Source organism: Trichomycterus rosablanca, chromosome 25 (genome assembly GCF_030014385.1).
Source record: "Trichomycterus rosablanca isolate fTriRos1 chromosome 25, fTriRos1.hap1, whole genome shotgun sequence".
Lineage (NCBI taxonomy): Eukaryota > Metazoa > Chordata > Actinopteri > Siluriformes > Trichomycteridae > Trichomycterus > Trichomycterus rosablanca.
The window spans coordinates 12,445,232-12,466,696 of NC_086012.1; the positions used below are offsets into that span (position 1 = coordinate 12,445,232).

General features: G+C 37.5%; 2 protein-coding genes across 2 annotated transcripts; one reads left to right on the top strand and one right to left on the bottom strand.

Moving 5' to 3' along the window:
- Positions 1-1,590: 1,590 nt before the first annotated feature.
- Positions 1,591-16,383, top strand: LOC134302227 (GRAM domain-containing protein 2B-like). Its single transcript, XM_062987263.1, has 11 exons — positions 1,591-1,683; positions 9,231-9,303; positions 9,596-9,699; positions 11,537-11,632; positions 11,832-11,903; positions 12,255-12,323; positions 12,514-12,634; positions 12,915-12,971; positions 13,539-13,638; positions 14,073-14,180; positions 16,126-16,383. Exons 1-11 carry the CDS (start codon positions 1,591-1,593, stop codon positions 16,139-16,141), a joined length of 909 nt encoding a protein of 302 aa, XP_062843333.1. The 3' UTR covers positions 16,142-16,383.
- A 558-nt stretch (positions 16,384-16,941) lies between these two features.
- admp (anti-dorsalizing morphogenic protein) lies at positions 16,942-19,435 on the bottom strand. Its single transcript, XM_062987948.1, has 5 exons — positions 19,129-19,435; positions 18,300-18,436; positions 18,073-18,195; positions 17,757-17,952; positions 16,942-17,666 (listed from the first exon to the last, which is right to left on the bottom strand). The coding sequence occupies exons 1-5, from the start codon at positions 19,433-19,435 to the stop codon at positions 17,239-17,241; spliced, it is 1,191 nt and encodes a 396-aa protein (XP_062844018.1). The 3' UTR covers positions 16,942-17,238.
- Between the last annotated feature and the right edge of the window lie 2,030 nt (positions 19,436-21,465).

Genomic DNA, 21,465 nt, shown 5'->3' on the forward strand with positions numbered 1-21,465 from the left:
GGTTAAGGTTAGAGTTTGGGTTTGGAACAGTGGTGTATAGTAACGAAGTAATTATACTTCGTTACAGTACTTAAGTAGTTTTTTGAAGTACTTGTACTTTACTGGAGTATAAAAATGTTCGGCAACTTTCACTTTTACTCCACTACATTTTCTAAAGAAATGGTGTACTTTTACTCCGTTACATTCGCTGTATGTAAATTCGTTACTCGTTACTACAAAATGAAAGTTAAATGATGTGAGCTGTGTGACGGACTGCACGCTGGTTTGGTGAATCTGCGCTTGTAAATTAGACGGTGGTTAAACACATGAATGCGCATGTGCAAACGTTCTCTAAACGCTATCGGAGTTTTCTAAAAGTGCGTCGTTCACCCAAACACACGCAAATATGGACATTTCAGAAGCTCCAACACACTGATGTAAGTTAACAATGATTAACAAAGTAAAGCTGCAGCATCAGCGTTTTTTTTTTCATATTATTAGCATTAACATTGTTCAGATATCTACCTCCCATTTTTACCGATTACATTCGAACCACAAATAAAACGTTTCACTAAATTTGTTTGACTGCAAAACTCATAACGACACGTCCATTATTTTTAAAAACTCACCTACGGACAAATATTTCCTCAGATAACTTCTGTATTAGACCGGCAGAGGAGAGATTCATGGTGCTGAGGAACATGCAGCACGTCTATAATGATCTGAACAAGAACTCAATTTATCCAACTTATTATTCATGATTTTTCAGCTGTTGGCTTCAAGTTAGAAATGGTGTTTTCTTAAAGTAAGAATACCAATAATTTTTTAGTTTAACACATGCCATTCAGTGAGTAGATACAGCCCAAAAAAGATTATTTAAATACAGCTTATTTTACTCAAATATTTTGATTTAAAATAATGGTTGAACAGATCATTAAAGGGATAAAAGTGCCACACATTTTGTTAAACTCTCCTGAGTTTTGCTTTAAATTAATTATGTATGATTGTCTTAATAAAAGTCTATGCTGCTTTAAAGCAAACATCGTAAAAATCTTACATAAACTTCATCTCCCACAATGCATGCCGATTTACAATATACTGTACAATAATAAGTACAATATACAGCAGCATTTTGACACCAAGCATGGAGTGTGTTAAATTTAGCCTCCAAAAAACAACAAATTGTCCAAGAATGGTGTGTGATATGGTGTCACAGGCTGTTTAACGATATCTTACAGTTACAAATGGACCTTTAAGGGCAACCATAATGCTGCTGTGGTCCCCAGGGAAAATGAGTTTGACACCCCTGTGACCACAAGGTTAAAAGTATAGCATTTATTTTATAAAATTGATATGATATACTTGTTAGTAATAGGTGTGGCTGTAATACCTGAACTCAATAGTTAGTAGAGGTCTCCCTTTGCTTGTACTGTATCTTATTTCTGCTTATAGGACGTGTGTCCAAGGAAACAGCAGGTAACCTAATACGTCACGTCTAAAGACGGCCTGGGTTATGACATATGCACCTTCAGCCACAGGTAACTGCTCCATTTGTGTGTCATATGCTGATAAAAACATTTGAATCCTTTGGGTGTTGCTGTGAATGTCAAGATGGAGAGGATCCACAGCAAGTGGAGGCGTCGACAATCAGCGGCCAGTGAGGACAGCATGGTTTTGAGGTATGAGCACTGGGGTATGTTCCATGTACATTTTTAAGGGTTTATAACTCTTCTCACTGATTGGTGCAGCTGAAAAGAGAAAAGGTTTGTGAACCTATTAGCATTGAATGTGGCTAAATCTTTCCTTAAGTCATAAAATACAAACATTTTCTAAACTAGTAACAGATAAACACTTGTACTATTCATACTTTAGGTATGGTCTGTGCTTAGAGTTAAATGTTCTTCTTCTACAATGTATATTTTAGGGTCTGGAATCTACTTTGATTGAGGCATGGTTAATATAAACAGTAAATTATTAAAGGCAAATTAAGATATTTGATATTTATTAGGATTTAACATCATTTTTACACACTTTAGTTACATTCATGACAGGACAAGTAGTTAGGTAGTTAGTCGCTACACAAGATTCAAGTCTTTAATGTTAAACACAGTCATGGACAACTTTGTATCTCCAATTCACCTCACTTGCACGTCTTTGGACGGTGGAAGGAAACCGGAGCTCCCGGAGGAAACCCACACAGACACAGGAACATGCAAAACACACAGAAAGGACCCGGACTGATCCGCCTGGGAATCGAGGTAACAGTGCTACCCACCTGCCGCCCAAGACCTGTTGATAAAAAACCTGTTAATAGGACAGGACACCTCCACATTTCATCTAATTCATTAAGTCGGACCACATGGGTCCCCTCCGTATGAAAAACAAACTCAGTGCTCTTTTCACTCACTCATGCAGTATTTTAGAACAGTCACTGCCACTTTGTTGAACAGCAAACACTCCTTTATCTGTAGCTGCTCAAAATGGGCAAGACTGGTAAATCCGGAATGTACTGGATTAATCTGGTTTGCTTTGTTATATCTGGGTTTACTGTTGTCACAGTTCTTGATTCCTAGTGTGATCATCTTGTCTGATAGTGGTTGTGCAGCTTGTTTTTATGTGTAAAGTTATATCTTAAACTATGAAAAAACTTGGTGTTGGAGTGTCACCACATTATTCTGGGTATTTTTCACATTTTTAAATAATAATAGTAATCATAATAATAAAAAGTCCACCGTAAGCAAGCTGCACGACTAAGCTGCCTTATTCATTGCATTGGTTGTGTATCAAAAAATCCCAATGAAGTGGGAAAGAACACAATAATGTTTTAACCTACAATGTAGTGACCCACTTTTTTGTATTCTTTTAATCTCTGTATACACTGATCAGCCATAACATTAAAACCACCTCCTTGTTTCTACACTCACTGTCCATTTTATCAGCTCCACTTACCATATAGAAGCACTTTGTAGTTCTACAATTACTGACTGTAGTCCATCTATTTCTCTACATACCTTTGTAACCTTTGTTTACTCTGTTCTTTAATGGTCAGGACCCCCACAGAACCACCACAGAGCAGGTATTATTTGGGTGGTGGATCATTCTCAGCACTGCAGTGACACTGACATGGTGGTGGTGTGTTAGTGTGTGTTGTGCTGGTATGAGTGGATCAGACACAGCAGCGCTGCTGGAGTTTTTAAATACCATGTCCCCTCACTGTCCACTCTATTAGACACTCCCACCTAGTTGGTCCACCTTGTAGATGTAAAGTCAGAGACGATCGCTCATCTATTGCTGCTGTCTGAGTTGGTCATCTTCTAGACCTTCATCAGTGGTCACAGGACGCTTCCCACGGGGCGCTGTTGGCTGGATATTTTTGGTTGGAGGACTATTCTCAGTCCAGCAGTGACAGTGAGGTGTTTAAAAACTCCATCAGTGCTGCTGTGTCTTATCCACTCATACCAGCACAACACACACTAACACACCACCACCATGTCAGTGTCACTGCATTATCCAATCAGGGTCATGGGGGGTGCTGGAGCCTATCCTAGCTTTTCAATGGGCGCAAGGCACAGAGAAACACCTTGGACGGGGCGCCAGTCCATCGCAGGGCAGACACACACACACACACATACAAACACACCCATTCACCTATAGGGTAATTCAGTGTCTCCAATTAACTTGACTGCATGTTTTTGGACTGTGGGAGGAAACCGGAGCTTCTAGAGGAAACCCATGCAGACACGGGGAGAACATGCAAACTCCACACAGAAAGGACCCGGACCGCCCCTCCTGGGGATCGAACCCAGGACCTTCTTGCTGTGAGGAGACAGTGCTACCCACTGAACCACCTCAAAGACATGCAGTCAGGTTAATTGGAGATACTAAAATCCCCCAGGTATAAGTGTGTATATGTGTGTGTGTGTGTGTGTGTGTGTGTGTGTGTGTGTGTGTGTGTATGCATGGTTGCTCTGTGATTGACTGGCAACCAGTCCAGGGTGTTTCCTACCTTTCACCAAGTGAACTGGACTTATAGTCTTATAGTAATAAGATAATCACATACAAACTCAGTATTGTTTGAACTCAATGCTTAATAGCAGGCAAACCTTCAGTAATCACTTTATCCTGTTTACGGTTGCCAAATGTTTAGAGTCTACTCTGAAAACAATAGTGCAATTGTTTGGGAGGTGGTAAAGTAGAGTTAATTCACTCAGTCATAAGACGAATTATTATGTAATTACACACAGACAATGGAAACAATGAACAATGATTTTTTTTTTTCAATTTGTTGTGTTGCCCTCTGATGGACTGGTGACCTGTCTGAGGTGTTTCCTACCCTCTGCGACCCTGATCACGATAAAACGGTGGTAAACAGACAAACAGCCCCACAATTAGGAAGGGGGCAATTCCTTTTTTACAGCACTGTACACAGACCTGTGTTTTTGTGCAATAAGTGTTGTGTTGAGTTATTTTCCTTCTACCTTTGTACTATTTTCATAACAGTTTGTCTGAGAGTTCATCAGATTGTGAGCACCTATCTGATGCTTATCTGAACCAAACACGCCCAGGATCTCCTGTCAGCTGATCACGATGAACTTTGCATAATGTGCATAAAGGTCTGGACCCACAACCACACAGTAGTCACGGGTATTCAAATAAGGCCTAATTTAAACCTAGGTCAGGGGGTGTTAGGACATCCGTGGCACATTTCGGCAGGGGTGTGGCTTTTGAATATAATGGGCATGGTTGAAAGACTGTTTTAGCCTTGTTATCTGCTTAAGGGGTTGAGCTGGTTTGGGCCTAATGGCTGGAGATGTTATCAGTTATGTGATCTGTGGTGCAGATGACAAGAGTCGATCAGTTGAGAATCACAGCAGGAGGAAACAGTTTACAGGCTAGTGTAGATGGTTGTTGGTTTTGCGCCATGGATGGAGAAAATTTTCACTGGACAGCCTGGGGTAAGTGACGTGATGCTGTAAAATTTTCTAGTTTTTAAGTTGTGAGGTTCCCTGATTATGGGTGAATGTCATTATAATTTTTTTAGTTCAATAATTACATACAACATGTTGGATGAGTTAAGATCTGTGTGGAGTTTGGAATGTTTTCTTTGTGTGGTTACTTCAGCATCCAATAAAAAGTGGACTGGCTATTCTAAACTGATCAGCCATAACATTAAAACCACCTCCTTGTTTCTACACTCACTGTCCATTTTATCAGCTCCACTTACCATATAGAAGCACTTTATAGTTCTACAATTACTGACTGTAGTCCATCTGTTTCTCTACATGCTTTGTTAGCCCCCTTTCATGCTGTGTGGTCAGGACCCCCACAGGACCACCACAGAGCAGGTATTATTTAGGTGGTGGATCATTCTTAGCACTGCAGTGACACTGACACGGTGGTGGTGTGTTAGTGTGTGTTGTGCTGGTATGGGTGGATAAGACACAGCAGCGCTGATGGAGTTTTTAAACACCTCACTGTCACTGCTGGACTGGGAATAGTCCACCAACCCAAAATATCCAGCCAACAGCTCCCCGTGGGCAGCGTCCTGTGACCACTGATGAAGGTCTAGAAGATGACCAACTCAAACAGCAGCAATAGATGAGCGATTGTTAATGACTTCAAGGTGGACCAACTAGGCAGGAGTGTATAATAGAGTGGACAGTGAGTGGAAAAACTCCAGCAGCGCTGCTGTGTCTGATCCACTCATACCAGCACAACACACACTAACACACCACCACCATGTCAGTGTCACTGCAGTGCTGAGAATGATCCACCACCCAAATAATACCTGCTCTGTGGTGGTCCTGACCATTGAAGAACAGCATGAAAGGGGGCTAACAAAGCATGCAGAGAAACAGATGGACTACAGTCAGTAATTGTAGAACTACAAAGTGGTGGTTTTAACGTTATGGCTGATCAGTATATATAGACACTAGACACTATAGACTGGAAGCTCTCAGAACGCAATGGCAGATCTAGACTTACATTCCTTACTCACGTAACTACATACCTTCCAGATTAGTTACACTTTAGTTGTTGAATCATTTATATCAGCTACTGAATAAATAAAAATGTTAAAAGATTATCCACAAATAAAAATGGACTAATAAATGGTGTAGCTGTGAACATTTAGCAGTTTTTATACTAAATCTTTTTTTTGAGAAGTGACATTAAAGTGATTATAGCTCCACCTTTGTTTTTATTAACTATTGTGTGATTTAACTATTGTGAGGAAAAAATCAAACAGGTTTCTCAGCTTTTCTTTTCAGCTGTCATTTTCATTTAAGCTGAACGGCACAACTACTGTAATCAAGTCTGGTAAAAGCCTGCGAGCATGTGCTATGTGAATGTAAGAGGTAGAATTAGTTCTCATACCGGTTTGGGGGGTGGAAGCCTCTGTAATAAAGCAAAGTGAAGTGTTGGGTTTGACATGCTCTGTTTAGCCTTGAGCTGCACATTTTGTTACATTAATACAGAAAGTGTGTGAAGCGTTAGTGTCCCGGTAGCTGGTGTGGACGGTAAGTTCTTTCTCTCTCTTTAGCCTGCGTTTTATCTACTATCTATTGACAACTTTTATTACTATAAACCACTACAATTAAAGCTGCTCTTTACCATTTTGTTTATGTCTTGTCTGTGATTATGAGTCCTGTACTTTCATTTCTTTCTTTAAGTGTTTGTTTGTTTATTAGGATTTTAACATCATGTTTTACACTTTTGGTTACATTCATGACAGGAACTGTAGTCACTCATTACACAAGGTTCATCAGTTCACAAGGTTATATCAAACACAGTCATGGACAATTTAGTATCTCCAATTAACACGTCTTTGGACTTTGGGAGGAAACCGGAGCACCTGGAGGAAACCCACAAAGACACAAGAAGAACATGCAGACTCCACACAAAAAGGACCTGGACTGCCCCACCTGGGGATCGAACCCAGGACCTTCTTGCTGTGAGGTGACAGGGCTAAAATAAGATTTAGTTGAGGTATATTGTCATTTCCAAGTGTGCCAGTCCAACCAAATACAGTATGCAGACAGTTGGTTATTTATTACTGTCATCATCTAAAATAATGATATAATGCAATTAGCACAGTAATAAAAGTATTTTAACCATTTTTAAAGGTGGATTTTAATGATGACTACCAACATAACCCACAATTTGGTATGTGTTTAAGAAAATGTGGACGAAATGTTAAATTGCCTTAGAATGAAGACCCTGGATGACCTGTAGTGCAGTGACATGGTCAAGAAGCTACAGATACTAAAAAAAACATTATGTCATTAATGAGCCGTGTTCAGACTGGTTGAATTTACCATATTAAATGGTATGATCTATTAATGATACAAAAGATTCATCATGTGTAGAATGTCTTATGCAAACAAAACAATGTAAATAATACTTTTATTTTACATTTATTTATTTCAGTATTGGCAAGTAGCTTCTTTATTCAAAGTATATGTAGTTGAGTTATTGATATAGGCCTGGGAATTGCAGAGCCATTTCTGATTAAATGATTTTATGTATTCATGTGTTTATTTTATAAACATACATGTACTGTGAAATGGTACACCTCACATCAAGATTGTCCTGGGTTCGATCCCCACGTGGGGACGGTTGCATGTTCTCCCCGTGTCTGTGTGGGTTTCCTCCGGGAGCTCCGGTTTCCTCCTACAGTCCCAAGACATGCAAGTGATGTGAATTGGAGATACAAAATTGTTGATGACTGTGTTTGACATTGAACTTGTGAACTGATGAGTCTTGTGTATCGAATAACTACAGTTTCTGTCATGAATGTAACCAAAGTGTAAAACAAAGTGTGGTAAAATCCTAGTAAACAAACAAACATAGTGTGAAATGTATGACTTTTTGTACTTACCATTCTACAACTGTATTTTGCACATCTTTTGAACTCTTATTAGTGTTCGGCCTTACAGTAAACATTTAAACAGTGTGTATATGGCTGCAGATACAGTAGCACTTATTACCAGTTAGTTATCACCAGTAACTACTTTAAACAAATATTACATTTTTGATTAAATCTCATTTTGGGTAGTTGGGAACCACAACACTCATTGAGCTTATAACTAAAAGAATGAATCACAAATGTTAAAAAGATGTTTTAAAAACATATGCATTACATTTATTTGTTCTGTCCCAGAAACAGTATGATATGTTCATGTTCTAGTTACTGTACCGATGGTGGAGGACTTGTGGCAAAAAACAAGGACAGTAAAATGAGGAGGTTTTCTGAGGTGATAAATAGTCGAGGCCTGGATGAAGCACATTTGGAAAACCTGAACAAGAACCTGTTCAGGACCAGCTCCACAAGGTAAAGTGCAATATGTCAATAGATTCTTTACCACAGTCATTGTTTTATCATAGAAGTAATTTAAATAAAAGTTTTTTTTGTTGTTAATTTATTGGTGTCAGTCTTTAAATTTGTTGCTGATGGTGCTTTTATTGTGAATAGCTCAGAGATTTGGTGTGACAGCTTCAAAGTGCAGCATCTGATTATCACTGTGAAGTAACTTAGAATTCAAGAGCACGTAAAATTGAAAGTACGTGGGCGCCACTGTTACATTCCTGATAGTTACGTTGTTTGTGTAGAAAGAACTTGACTGGCTTTTGGCTGGAGCTGAATCGTGATCTTATTATCTTGGACTATTGTGGACCCTATTAATGCTCTTATGACTAAACACAAGGGAATCAGATATGCTACATTTAATAATCTTTATGGTTGTGGCTCTGGACTGGCGACCTGTCTGGGGTGTTTCCTACCTTTCACCCAGTGGATTGGACTCACCACATCCCTGAATAGGACAACGCAGCGGTAGAACAGCCGATGATGAGGATGAATTAATTAACTCTGTCTGCGCAATAAATCTAAAAGTCAGTGGGTTCAAATCCTGGCCCTTAATTAACCCTATGGTTTCAAGGGGCACCGTATATATGCGGTATATACTATTCTAAAACAGTATAGCCAAATGTGATTTATTACAGTTATCTGATTATTCTTTAAATGCAAATACACTGACATGTGTTTAACAGGACCACCACCACAACAGAGAAAGGATCAGATTATGCAGATACAGTAACCTGGCACAACGTGAGTTCTCTTTTTCATCTTCAGTTTACAGTATGTTAGTAGTAATACCCCACAAGAATGTGGCATTCGCATGTCCCTCAGACATTTCCAAATAATTTAGACATACTGCAGTCCTAAAGTTGTTTCCCTTTTTGATTTACAGAGTTTGAAGAACCATAAAAAATCATTCCACAAACATTTCCCAGCTATTTCAGAAACGGAGAGTTTGATCAATGGTAGGTTTTGTTTTTAGAACATACCCACAATATATTTAATAATGTGCATTGCATCCAAAATGCTCACTTTAGTCCCACTACACAACTCAGTGCTTCTCAGTAGCATTCATAAGGAACAAGAGGTTACTTATACCTTATACACAAATACACCTGCATTATCCAGGACTTGGTGATTAACTTTCATGTAGAACAGCACAAATGCTGCAGTACTGACCGAGATTAGGACTAAAAAACCTTTGGCTAAAGTACTTTGGTGTTACGATGTGTGTGTGTGTGTTTTTCATTTTTCTAGTTTTCACCTGTGCCCTTCAAAAAGAAGTGCTCTACCATGGCAAGATGTTTATATCAGACCAGCGTGTTTGTTTCCACTCTTCAGTTCTTCTAAAAGAGACAAAGGTGTGACCAATAATCAACACAATGCATAATAATTGATAACTAATACCTATTTTCATATCGGGCGGCACGGTGGCTAAGTGGGTAGCACTGTCGCCTCACAGCAAGAAGGTCCTGGGTTCGATCCCCAGGTGGGCCGGTCTGGGTCCTTTCTGTGTGGAGTTTGTATGTTCTCCCTGTGTCTGCATGGGTTTACTCCGGGAGCTCCGGTTTCCTCCCACAGTCCAAAAACATGTAAGTGAGGTGAATTGGAGACACTTAATTGCCCATGACTGTGTTCGATATAATCTTGTGAACTGATGAACCTTGTGTGAAGATAAACTACCGTTTCCTGTCAAGAATGTAACCAAAAGTGTAAAACATGACGTTAAAATGCTAATAAACAAACAAACCTATTTTCATATCCGTTGGACGTCGATGAGCAATTGATTGTTGCAAATAAGCAAGAAATCAGACTTTGTCAGTATCTTTTTTCACATTTATATATACAGTACGTATACAGTCTGAGCAATTGAGGGTTAAAGGGCCCAATAGCAGCAACCTGGCAGTGGTGGGGTTTGAACCAGTGACCTTCTGATTACTAGTGCAGTACTTTAACCACTAGGCTAAACTGCCCTTTTTATTATTTATAGATTATTATTAGTAATTTAATAATTACGAATTAATTTATAATTAGTAATTTATTTAAAGCGTTAAACATTCACTACATCTCACAGAAACAGGAAGCGTGGATTAACGCTTTGTAGTTCTAATAGTTCTAATAGAACTACAAAGACCAGTCACCGCCGCGCGCATTAATCTGACTCGTAACACCTGGTCCGGCTCTACCTCGTTATGCCCATATTTGGAGACCCGGGTCTAACTCAGATTTCCTATGGTAAATTTGAATGGGGTTTTAAAAAAAATCGGCTCTAGCGAATCCTGTGCTAAATAAACATGTTCAGAACCCTGTACGTTTTGTCCTGTGTAAATTTTTCTCTTGTACATCACTGGATCCTCTGAATTACAAGGTTGTTAAAGGGTCGTAATACTAATAATGCTACACAAAAGCTAATGCTACTGCACACTTGGTCCACACGAATCGATTCTATTGAGTCGAGTCTGAACTAAGAATCGATTCGTGACTTCTTTTTATTACTAATACATTTTTGATTGCATTTTGCATTAACACACGTGTTAAAATTTTATACAACTTTCTTTTTTTTTTTTTCGAAATTTTGAAAGATATTAAAATACCTGTTTTTTAATACCTTCAGATACTGGTTTATCCGTTTGACATTTTAAATGCCATTAATGTCAATTAAGTTAAATGTTAATTAAGACCTGCTGTTGAAATAAGTCTTTCACATTAGCCCACAATCTGTTTGGTGTACCACAAATACATGGGTATATGCAAAACCTCCTCATAAAAAAACTCCAGATGAATTTTACTGTATCTTACATGAAGCGATAAGGTTGTTTTTGCTGATTTTAGCTTAATTCGCTCCTTGTAACATTATTTTTTTCAGTAACTGCATTCCATCTTACTCTTTACCACTATCATTACTATCATTAATGCAGTAATATAGGGGTTAAGATGCTGACATAGTGATCAGAAGGCTGCTAGCTTAAGCCCCACCACTAAGAAGTTACTGTTGTTGAGTCCATAAGCAAGGCTTTTAACCCTCAATTGCTTGCATTATATTTGTTCTCAATTGTAAGTCACCTTGGACAAAAAATATATACACTTACCAAATTTCTATATCAATACTAGCCTAATGCAACACTGTATGATAATAATACTTAGCTAGAAATGAATAAAGTATTTTAAACATTTAATGCTTTATTTTTCCTCACCCAGGTTGAAATTGATTTATCTGAGATCCAGTTTATAAAGAAGAAGAATACAGCACGGGTCGTACCCAATGCCATCTCCATCACCAAGAGTGGCGAAAAAGTAAACACTTTTATTATTAATAGCTGTACAAACAGCTACAAACAGTTTTATTGATAAAACGGACAGTTGTACCAATGCAGACATTGATTTCTTATAAAATAAATATTATTTATGATAGTCTGGCAATGAATTGTGTGTCACTTTAGATGCTCCGTTTTCTTCAGTTTAAATTGTCACACCGTGTCTCTGTGTGTTTCAGTACCTGTTTGGGTCACTACTGAATCGAGATGCATGTTTTAAATTCCTGCAGACCATATGTCCCCAACTTAAGGTCAGTAATATTGTTGTTATTAGTATACACCCTTTAAAATGAGAATTCACTCGCTGATTGTAGAGGTCATGCAACAAAGGTAATTGTTAAATGTTTATTAAACGCATTGTATTTAACTGGCCTTGCTGTCTAGGTAAAACAGATAGCATTCCTCTTTTCACTGTTAATTAGATCAATTCCAGCGAATTATGAGTGTATATAAAATGGGACAGTTAGTGCTCTCCTTTAGATATGTTTAGCTGCCCTGAGATGATACAGCAGCACCAGTTTAAGGGGAATTAGGCATGGTGACTAAGTGGGTAGCACTGTCGCCTCTGTTGCCTATTACTTATTTTTCTGTTCTCTATTCAGGTTATAAGTGCCAATGGCAGCCCTCAAGTATCCTCTGCAGACAACTTCTATGAACTGGAAGCTGACGCGGTAAAAACAGATTTAAAAAAGTTTAAAAAATAGTACATTATTTACTGGGGCAAAAGTGTAGCACATTCTTATTGCCTTAATATAATGGTTTTCTTTTGTTTGCCTGTTTCTGCTTAATTTATCCTCTTTATTCAGAAAAAAATGTAATTCTTAATCCATGATCATCTTTTAAATTATTTTCTGTTTACAGATTTCAAGTTACTCCAGTCAGGAGGACAGTGCGGACAGTCAATGCATTTCTGTCCTAGAGAGGGATAAGAAGAGGGGCAGAAATGTGCTTCATCCATCATCAAGCTCCAAAAGCTCCCATGGTCAGTCAACTCAGTTTAAAATGGAACTAAAATTAAATCAAATTAGGTAAAAAATAATAAGCACAGGCAACTTTACTCATACACACCACACCACACAGCTGAGAGTAGCTCAGTCTTGCGACTGTAGAATCAGGGTCCATAATAAGTTTGGATCTCAGACATGTAATAACAGGAATTATGTACACTGTTTAACACGAAAAAGTTGGGTAGTAAAATCCTTGTTCTAAAGATCAAATCTCATTTCATAGTCATGTAAAGCAGAATTCTGACTGTTTTACAGCCCAGACAAAGAGTGGTTCAACAACACAGAGCAATACCAACAGAGAGGAGAACACGGGTAAATATGAACTCTTTCTCTTTTTTCTCTCATACACTCACACACACACATTCCTGTGCAGAATATGTATTACTAATTATTACTGGTAAAGTGTTACATTTTAAATGGGGAGTCCAAGAATTATATACAAGTTTGTCTAAACTATTTTACATTAATGTAGACAATTAAATATTTACTCTACAATAAATCTCAATACATAAAAATGTCTTGAAGGTTTAAACTCCGGTTTAAACCTTGTCTCTGGTCACTCTCTGGTGGGCTTTTTCTGTATGCTCCAGTTACCGTCCACCTCCCAAAACATGCAAAAAAAAAAAAAAAAGGGGTTTGCAACTTAAAATAGACCCAAAGAAATGGAGTAAATGGGCAAGTGTGTGATGGTCCTGTTTAGGATGTGTTTCTAGTGATTATTGGATGGCTCCTGATGCATCTGTACCGTTGCTTGGATACAGCAGAAACTTTTAACACACACATAGACAATATAAAAGTTAAAAATGTAATAATGTTTCTTTATCCTGTTTTATTTAGGCACTAATATTTAAATATTTACCTTTTTTTTCCTTTGACAAGCTGTCTCCTGGGTGACCATGGTAACCAAGAAGATCAAATCCCTCCTCTCCACAAGCAGCACAACCAACGTCAACAAAGTCCTCGTCATCTACTTGATATTGTAGGCACTCAATCATTTAACACTATAAATCTCTATATCTTTCCATATGTATACGATGTTGTGAGGTTGTTGTGAGGTGAATTGGAGATACAAATATGTCCATTGTTGACAGTTTGTGTTTGACATTTAGCTTGAATTGATGAATCTGGTGTAACCAGTGATTACCTGTCCTGTCATTAATGTAACCATGTAAAACATGATGTTAAATCCTAATAAATTAAATAAATAAATAATTAGATGCTGAGATTTGCATTGTACTGTGCATATGTATTTGTAAAGTATATATGACAACTTAGGCATTTTGTCTGTCTACCAAGACAATGGCCCAAAACATCAGCTGAATCTAATGCAGAAATCCAGATTAGTCGACGGTCAGTGTACTCGTGCAAATTTGGCTGGGAATTAATTGTCAGTTTTCACATACGTGTCCACAGAGCGATGCTCCTACTCCTGTCTTCCGGGTACATCGGTCTGCGCATTGCAGCTTTGGAAAAGCAGCTGAATACACTGGGAGAAAACCCTGAGTTCAGCCTACAGAAAGAGTGAGTAACACAAATCACATACTAATCACCTGGCTGACATACTATGGAAACTGAATACACAGTACTGAATGCAATGGGTAGTAAAGGATGAAGGACTTTATGTTAATGACCATGGTTTTGGGTCCAAAAAGCTCATAGTCAAGGGGTCCACATACATGTATTGTATTGTACATTATGTTTTCAGTGACACTCTGATTACTCACAAAAAAAGGCATTTTAAAACACACGCTGGAACACCAGAGCTGGGATCTCGAATACATCGTATCGAGTCTCAGCTCTGGGCTGAGCAGCCACATGAACAACGGTTGGCCTGTTATTCAGATAGGAGTGGGATATTAAAAGCCAAATAGGGTCTCTCTCATAACTAATGCAATTACGACCTCTGTTGGCTGATTGATGGTGCCTGCACAGAGACAGGAAAAGAGTGCTGTCAGGGTGTGTCTCTCCATACACAGAGCTGATCCACATTGCACTCGTCAAACTGTAGGTGACAAAATGCATATGGCTGCTGCCTACGTGTCGGGGGGAGCATGGGTTAGCTTCGTTCTTTTCAATCAGAGCGGGGATCGGCATTGGTGGAGAGAAAGCATGACACAATCGGGCAGTTGGACACGCTAAAAGGGGAGAAAATGCATAAACAAAATATAAATATAAAAAAGGCGTTTTAAAGCAGACAATCCACCTTATGCATGTGTGAGGACAGTACCAGAGTATTTTAGTTATCTTGAACCATTTCATGGTCTTATGTTGTACAGAAACAGTATCCCACAACCTCAGCAAGCTCCAAAAGAATGAAAGAAAACCTAACGCTGAACCTTAATAAAGTCGTTCAGCATGATTTTCGTCTAAATGTCATTGTTACACTTTCACATTCACCACCTTACCTATGACGCAGACACACACCTATCATTTACCGGTTTCTGCTTCACACACACATACACACACACACAACATTCTTGTCATTCTTTGTCTAGCATTTTCTTGAATTAAAGTTCAAGTAAAGAGTTAAATCTCTTCATTGTGAGTTTAGGTGACATGGTAAATAGCAAAAGTATTTTTTAAACAATAAAAGATGACTGCTTTTATCTACAGAAACATCAGAAGTGCCGGTAACACCCCTGTTGCACCCTTAAAACCCTTTAAAATTTTGACACAAAAAGCTTGTGTTTTTGTTTTCACATCATCATTACTTGGCTGTTCATAACAGGCCAAGTAATATAAAAAAAATGCTCCTGAATCATTTCAACCCTTAAACCCTATTTCGATAGTGCAGTTTGAAGTAAAAAATTTAAGTTTATGTATTTTTAAAAAGCAGTATTAAATCTGATACAAAACAATATAATGCCTACCAATTTAAATAATAATAATGTACTATATTTCCTATGAGTCCTTAAAGATTCCCAAAAAAATTGATTCAACATTGTTAACTGTTCTTCTTCTTTGCTATAGCTGATTATAATTGTTTTAAATTAATCATCACAATACTTGAGTCACAATACATGTTCTCCCTGTGTCTGCGTGGGTTTCCTCCAGGTGCTCCGGTTTCCTCCCACAGTCCAAAGACATGCAAGTGAGGTGAATTGGAGACACTAAATGTCCAAGACTGTGTTTGATATAACCTTGTGAACTGATGAATCTTGTGTAATGAGTAACTACCGTTCCAGTCATGAATGTAACCAAAATGTAAAACATGACGTTAAAATCCTAATAAACAAACAAACTTGAGTCAAATATTTTATATATAACAAAAAAGTCGGTGGAAAGACTCTCTAAGAATCCACTGCTGCTCGGTGAAAAGATGCAGATACTTGCATTATGCAAATACATGTAGAAAAAAATTCATTTGATCAATACCGGTAAAGCAGGTTAAATGTCTGTGTGGGTGTGTGTACGTGTATGTGTGTGTTAACCTCAATTGTAACTCAGTGCTCATCCTGCTTCTCAGGTACAGAGAAACGTGACCCCTGAAGAGACTAAAAGACTGAAGGAGGACAATAAAGGATCGTTAAGAAAAGCCTGATCCAGACGGCTCAACATCCAGTCAGCAGCACCACTTACAAGTTACCACAAGTAAAATAACCACATGGACAATATTAATACAATATACATATTCCAGAAATGACAGTGACAAGACCTTCTGAAGTCTGATACATTATACTAGTGAAAAGACATTACAATCAGTACGACTGTAAAACAACATCAATCCAATTCTGCTGTTTTCTCCCTGATTGTACAAAGCATTTATCTTTAAGTATATTTTAAAATTGAATTAATATATTTTTGTAAGTAATTATGTCTAAAGGCACTCTGGCAGTGCAGTTGTACATTATGCTAGCCCACTACTGCTGGAATCCAGGGTTCCAATCCCTGGCAGAGCTGTCGGGCATCTACATACAGGCTGTGTCTAAAGGAAAGGGGGGGGGTGAAAACCTGCTGAGGCTTACTGTGATTTTGGGGAAACCAAACCACCTGTTAATCCCACTTGGGGTGGGATAAAACCCCGGAAGGAAAACAATTTCGTGCAAGCCATGTTTTATTAAAGCTATTTAAAACTTATGGCTTTTTTCTATTTTTTTATTTATATATAATAAATTATTAAATATAATAAAAATAAATTAAATTAATAATAAAATAATATATAATATATAAATAAAATATATAATAAATTAATAAATTATATAATAATTTTTTTTATATATATAAATATATATAATAAAAATATATAAAAGAGCAACATTTTTTTTTTACATTTTATTTAGCATTTATAATAGTTCACAACATGCAATATACAAATTGCTTTCACAAGCGACCCACTCGAACTCCTCTATATATTAGAATTTATCTATTTACATATTTTACAAAGCTGTAAGAAGGACCATGTAACTCATCTCTGCAGTCCATCATTTTTGCTTAGTTCTGGTCCAGATTTTTTGGATATATGCTACTAAACACTATTTTGCAGTGCTATTACAGTTAGATGTGTAGCCACCTTATGTACATGTACTAGAATTGGTATTCACACATTCATACACAATATATACAGCTTAACTTAAGGATCTCAGTGGCAACCACAGCTTCCTGCCACCATGTCATCATACTGCTTTAACACGACATTTTCATCATCATCGAAGTACAGAAGGTTGATGGAGAAGAGTTTGTCAGGCACACAGCACGGAGTCTCTATGCCTTTGGTAAGCTTGAGCGCATTGATAATAGACTGCACGGTGGCATGGTTCGTAGCTCTCATGTTCTGGCCCAGAGGAAAGGGGCAGGAGCCTTTGCAGTGGTAGGCGTTGTAGCCTCGAGGAGACACGATCCACCCAGACCAGCCAATCTCCTCGAAGTCTACGTAGAGTGGCAGACGCTGGCATGGCGTCCTTTCTCTGTCGTCCTCATAGTCGAGAGATCGGGCAACGCGATGCTTGGCCGCTGGCAGTGTAAGGTTGGGTAGAGGGAGTCTGGGACCAGCTATAGTATCATCAGAACCTGAAAGAAATGTAAAATGTTTCATTTCAAGTAAACTTTCAAGTGCTTGTTCTGAACTCTAGATATTGGTGTATTTTAAATATACTGTACCTTTGAGGGGTCCCTCCAAAGAAGTGGTACGTCTGCCATCATCAGTAAAGAGGACCAGCATGGGCTGTTTGCTGTGGTGGTGGTTCTGTCCAGAGGCAAAGCGAACAGTCCTCAGATCCGTCTGAATGCCTGCCAGAGTCCGCACTGTTACCAGGAGACCCAGATTACTATGCTCACCCGAAATCCAGGAGCGGACCTAAAAAAATGCATTTAATATATAAATTTAATTCTTTATCGTGTCAATATAAGCAAAACCTGTTATAAATGTGTCTAAATGTGTTTTTTAGATTGTGAGAAGTATTTTAGACAAACTTACCGCTTGTGTAATGGTAAAAACCTCCCAGCCAGTGGATTGTATGGGAATAAGTCGTGAAGAGACCAGCCTCCTTCCTTGTGAAATATTCATTTTGGCGGTATCAAGAACCTGATAGATACTGACCTGTGGACAGAAATATTATCTTGTTTGAGTTTGGCACTTGATTTTTCAGTGGAACTGGTAATAAGTAAACAGTTTTCAGTCTTAACTTGGTATAAATTGAATACCTGGCAGAAATGATGTCTGCTGAATGTCAGGGATGCTTGAGATCTCAGTTTGAACAGGTGTAGCTCGGCTGTGAGCACTTTTTCACTTCTGGCTACTGTGGACAGGTTGAACACGAATGCAATTTGCTCACTGTGCACTGTTTGGAGAAAGAAAAGAATACAGGTAATTGAATGAAACATTGTTGTCCAAATGTATTTAATTATTATGTGTATTTCATTCATTGTGCATTCATTATTTGTTTACATTTCACTTTTATGAATAATTAAGGCATGAAGAACATAAGTATTGATATTTTTTTATCAATACTTATGTTCTTCATGCCTTAATTATTCATAAAAGTGAAATGTAAACAAATAATGAATGCACAATGAATGAAATACACATAATAATTAAATACATTTTATTATTATTTATTATTATTTATTTTATTTATTATAGAAGATTAAGCAATGGTTAGGCTGATTCATAAACACATTACAAACCAGTCATCTTATGCAATGAACATAACACAAGTCTTTTAATGTAAAATTATGGTAAAAGTATATAGGACTACATTTGTATCTTAAAATTTGTATGCCTTAAAACGTCACATTTTATGCATGCATAGTTGCAAATACTTAAACATTACTAACTGTTAATCAGAAACCTTATAAGCAGTACATTAAGTATATTAGTGCATAAACAAGTTAATACACAACAAATAGTTCCACTATTTTAACACATTTTTTCGCTAGTTCGCAAGTTGCAAAAATTAATATTATATCTAAAGTATGCTGTTCGTGTTGTACTGTTTTTTTTTAAATATAAAGTAATAAGAATTTAACTTACATTTATCGAAAAAGCTGCGGACTGTGTTTCCCTCTAGTAAAGTCGGGTCTTTGGTCACACCGTCCACATCCGCCACTGTGTTATAAAGGTCTAACATGTACTGAGGCGGCTGCTTGTGGTTTCTAACCACAGAAGCTGGAGGGTCTTCCATCCCAAACACCTCCAAAAGTCGTTTAATAGCAGCCAGACGAACTTCTTCTGACTCGTTCTCCACTGGAAAGCGGTTATCCTCATTGTCGAGAGAAGGTCTGCTGATAGAGAGGTTCATCATGCAGGCAATGATGAAAAACATGATAATGATGAACATTGTAGAAAACATCCTTCTGAAATTCTCCTACTCCGTTTAAATAACGATGTGGTTACTTCGTTCTCACAGAAGCAAGTGACTGAAACCTCCATGAGCTTAGGATTTTATATGAAATGTGTCAGGACGTCGGTAAACAGTGATAAAGAGGTGCGATTTGGTCGCGAATGTCAGTCAATAATCGCTGCCGTGTAGCGCAGAGCTAAACTGTGGTGTTAACAAGGTGTGAACCTGAGCCGGTGATTACAGACCTCTCACCCTCTGTATCACACCGCCAAATAATGTAAAGTCACATGTATAAACTACACACATTTATTTACTTAAACGTGTATAAATATATATTTTATTATAAAATAGTTAAATAATAAACCCATTTTCTTATTTCCCAGTATTTTAAATGTGTTCAGAAGTGGTACAGATACAACATGCTAGGCAACATAACAAGCTCAGTGAGGAAGTTTGCTCACCACAGGCGGCTAACGTCCTTAAAAATAGATCCATTAATTCGACCAAACGAGCATAATTTGATAGAGGAACAACAATTACCTTGACAAACAAACTTGATATGTTTAAAACACCTGCTCAAACACTCGCTTAAGCGACATATTTCCAAGAACAATAGAGTTTAAATCTCATAAAGGCCGTATGTTAATCGACCCATTAATTAGCATTAATACAAATAGTCGCAAATCCCTTGATTTTAATGGTACAGCTCATGGGTTGTTAATGAAAACATAGCACACTGACAAACCTCACAAAATCACAATAAAACAGAACTACTTAATTGTACATACTGGATTTGAAAATAAAAATAAGCTTTTTTTTTAAAAAAAGGTCATTCAAATTATTCGAGTTATTCAAATAAACAATGAACTGCTACTCTTTATAATATAGAAAACATTAGTACACACATGGGCGGATCTACCGGGGTGGCATAGGGTGGCAAATGCACCCTAAAAGAAAGCCTTGCCACCCCTGCTGCCACCCCAGTTGGCAGCAACAAATTAAAAGAAAAGTTATGGCCAATTTGCAACGCTGCCACTCTGACACAGTCAAAAACTGTTTGCTTTCCCTCTCATACATCTGCCACTCATCACCTGTGTCTTACCTTAATGCCTTTCCTTTGATAATGATAATGCCCCACCTACAGTAGTGTTACCATGCTTTTATCTCCTATTAATGAGATTACATTGTATGGTCACTTATTCCTAATATGAACTGTTTCACATGAAACCTTAAATGCAAGACATTGATTGCATGAGATTAAGTTTGTCTGTATGAGTTTGTAAATGGCAGCCCGTGCCCTTTTGTAGTGTGTACATACTATTTCTCATCAAACTGTTATAACTGTGATTAAATTCAGTATAAATACGTCTGCCATATGTTGCCACCCCTCAAAAATTCCTGCCCCCCTCTCGCCACCCCATAAATATTTTTCTAGATCCGCCCCTGAGTACACACATACACAACACACATAAATGCTTCTTATTTTTATTACCATTACAAATAATATTGTTTTATTGTTATTGCGTTATTCAACTTTATTCACAAGTCATTTTATCCAAATAAAACCCCTTTTTACAAAAGCAGCTACACTGCAATAAGTAAATCTTTGCAGGTCTTAAATCACATAAAGGATATTTAAAAGTCTGATTTAACTAAATAAATCAATTTGGAGATATCCAAATAAACAATAAACTGATACTCTTTATAATATGCAAAATATTAACATACACATAAACACACATAAATGATATTTAAAAGTCTGGTTTAACTAAATAAATCAGTTAGGAGATAACCAAATAAACAATAAATGATACTCTTTATAATATACAAAATATTAACATACACACAAACACACATAAATGCTAATCATTTTTATGACCATTACAAATAATAATGTTTTGTTGTGACTGCTTTATTCAAATTAATTTTGTCCAAATAAAGACCCCTTTTCACAACAGCATCTACACTTCAATAAGTAAATCTTTGCAGGGCTTAAATCACATAAATGATATTTAAAAGTTTGCAGT

Coding starts and splice junctions, on each gene's coding strand:
- admp (XM_062987948.1), bottom strand. CDS start 19,435: ATGTTCATCATTATCATGTTTTTCATCATTGCCTGCATGATGAACCTC. Junction 17,953..18,072: donor TTTTTACCATTACACAAGCG/GTAAGTTTGTCT, acceptor GCATTTTTTTAG/GTCCGCTCCTGGATTTCGGG. Junction 17,667..17,756: donor TTTGGAGGGACCCCTCAAAG/GTACAGTATATT, acceptor CATTTCTTTCAG/GTTCTGATGATACTATAGCT.
- LOC134302227 (XM_062987263.1), top strand. CDS start 1,591: ATGGAGAGGATCCACAGCAAGTGGAGGCGTCGACAATCAGCGGCCAGT. Junction 12,635..12,914: donor AAGCTCCAAAAGCTCCCATG/GTCAGTCAACTC, acceptor ACTGTTTTACAG/CCCAGACAAAGAGTGGTTCA. Junction 13,639..14,072: donor CTCGTCATCTACTTGATATT/GTAGGCACTCAA, acceptor ACGTGTCCACAG/AGCGATGCTCCTACTCCTGT.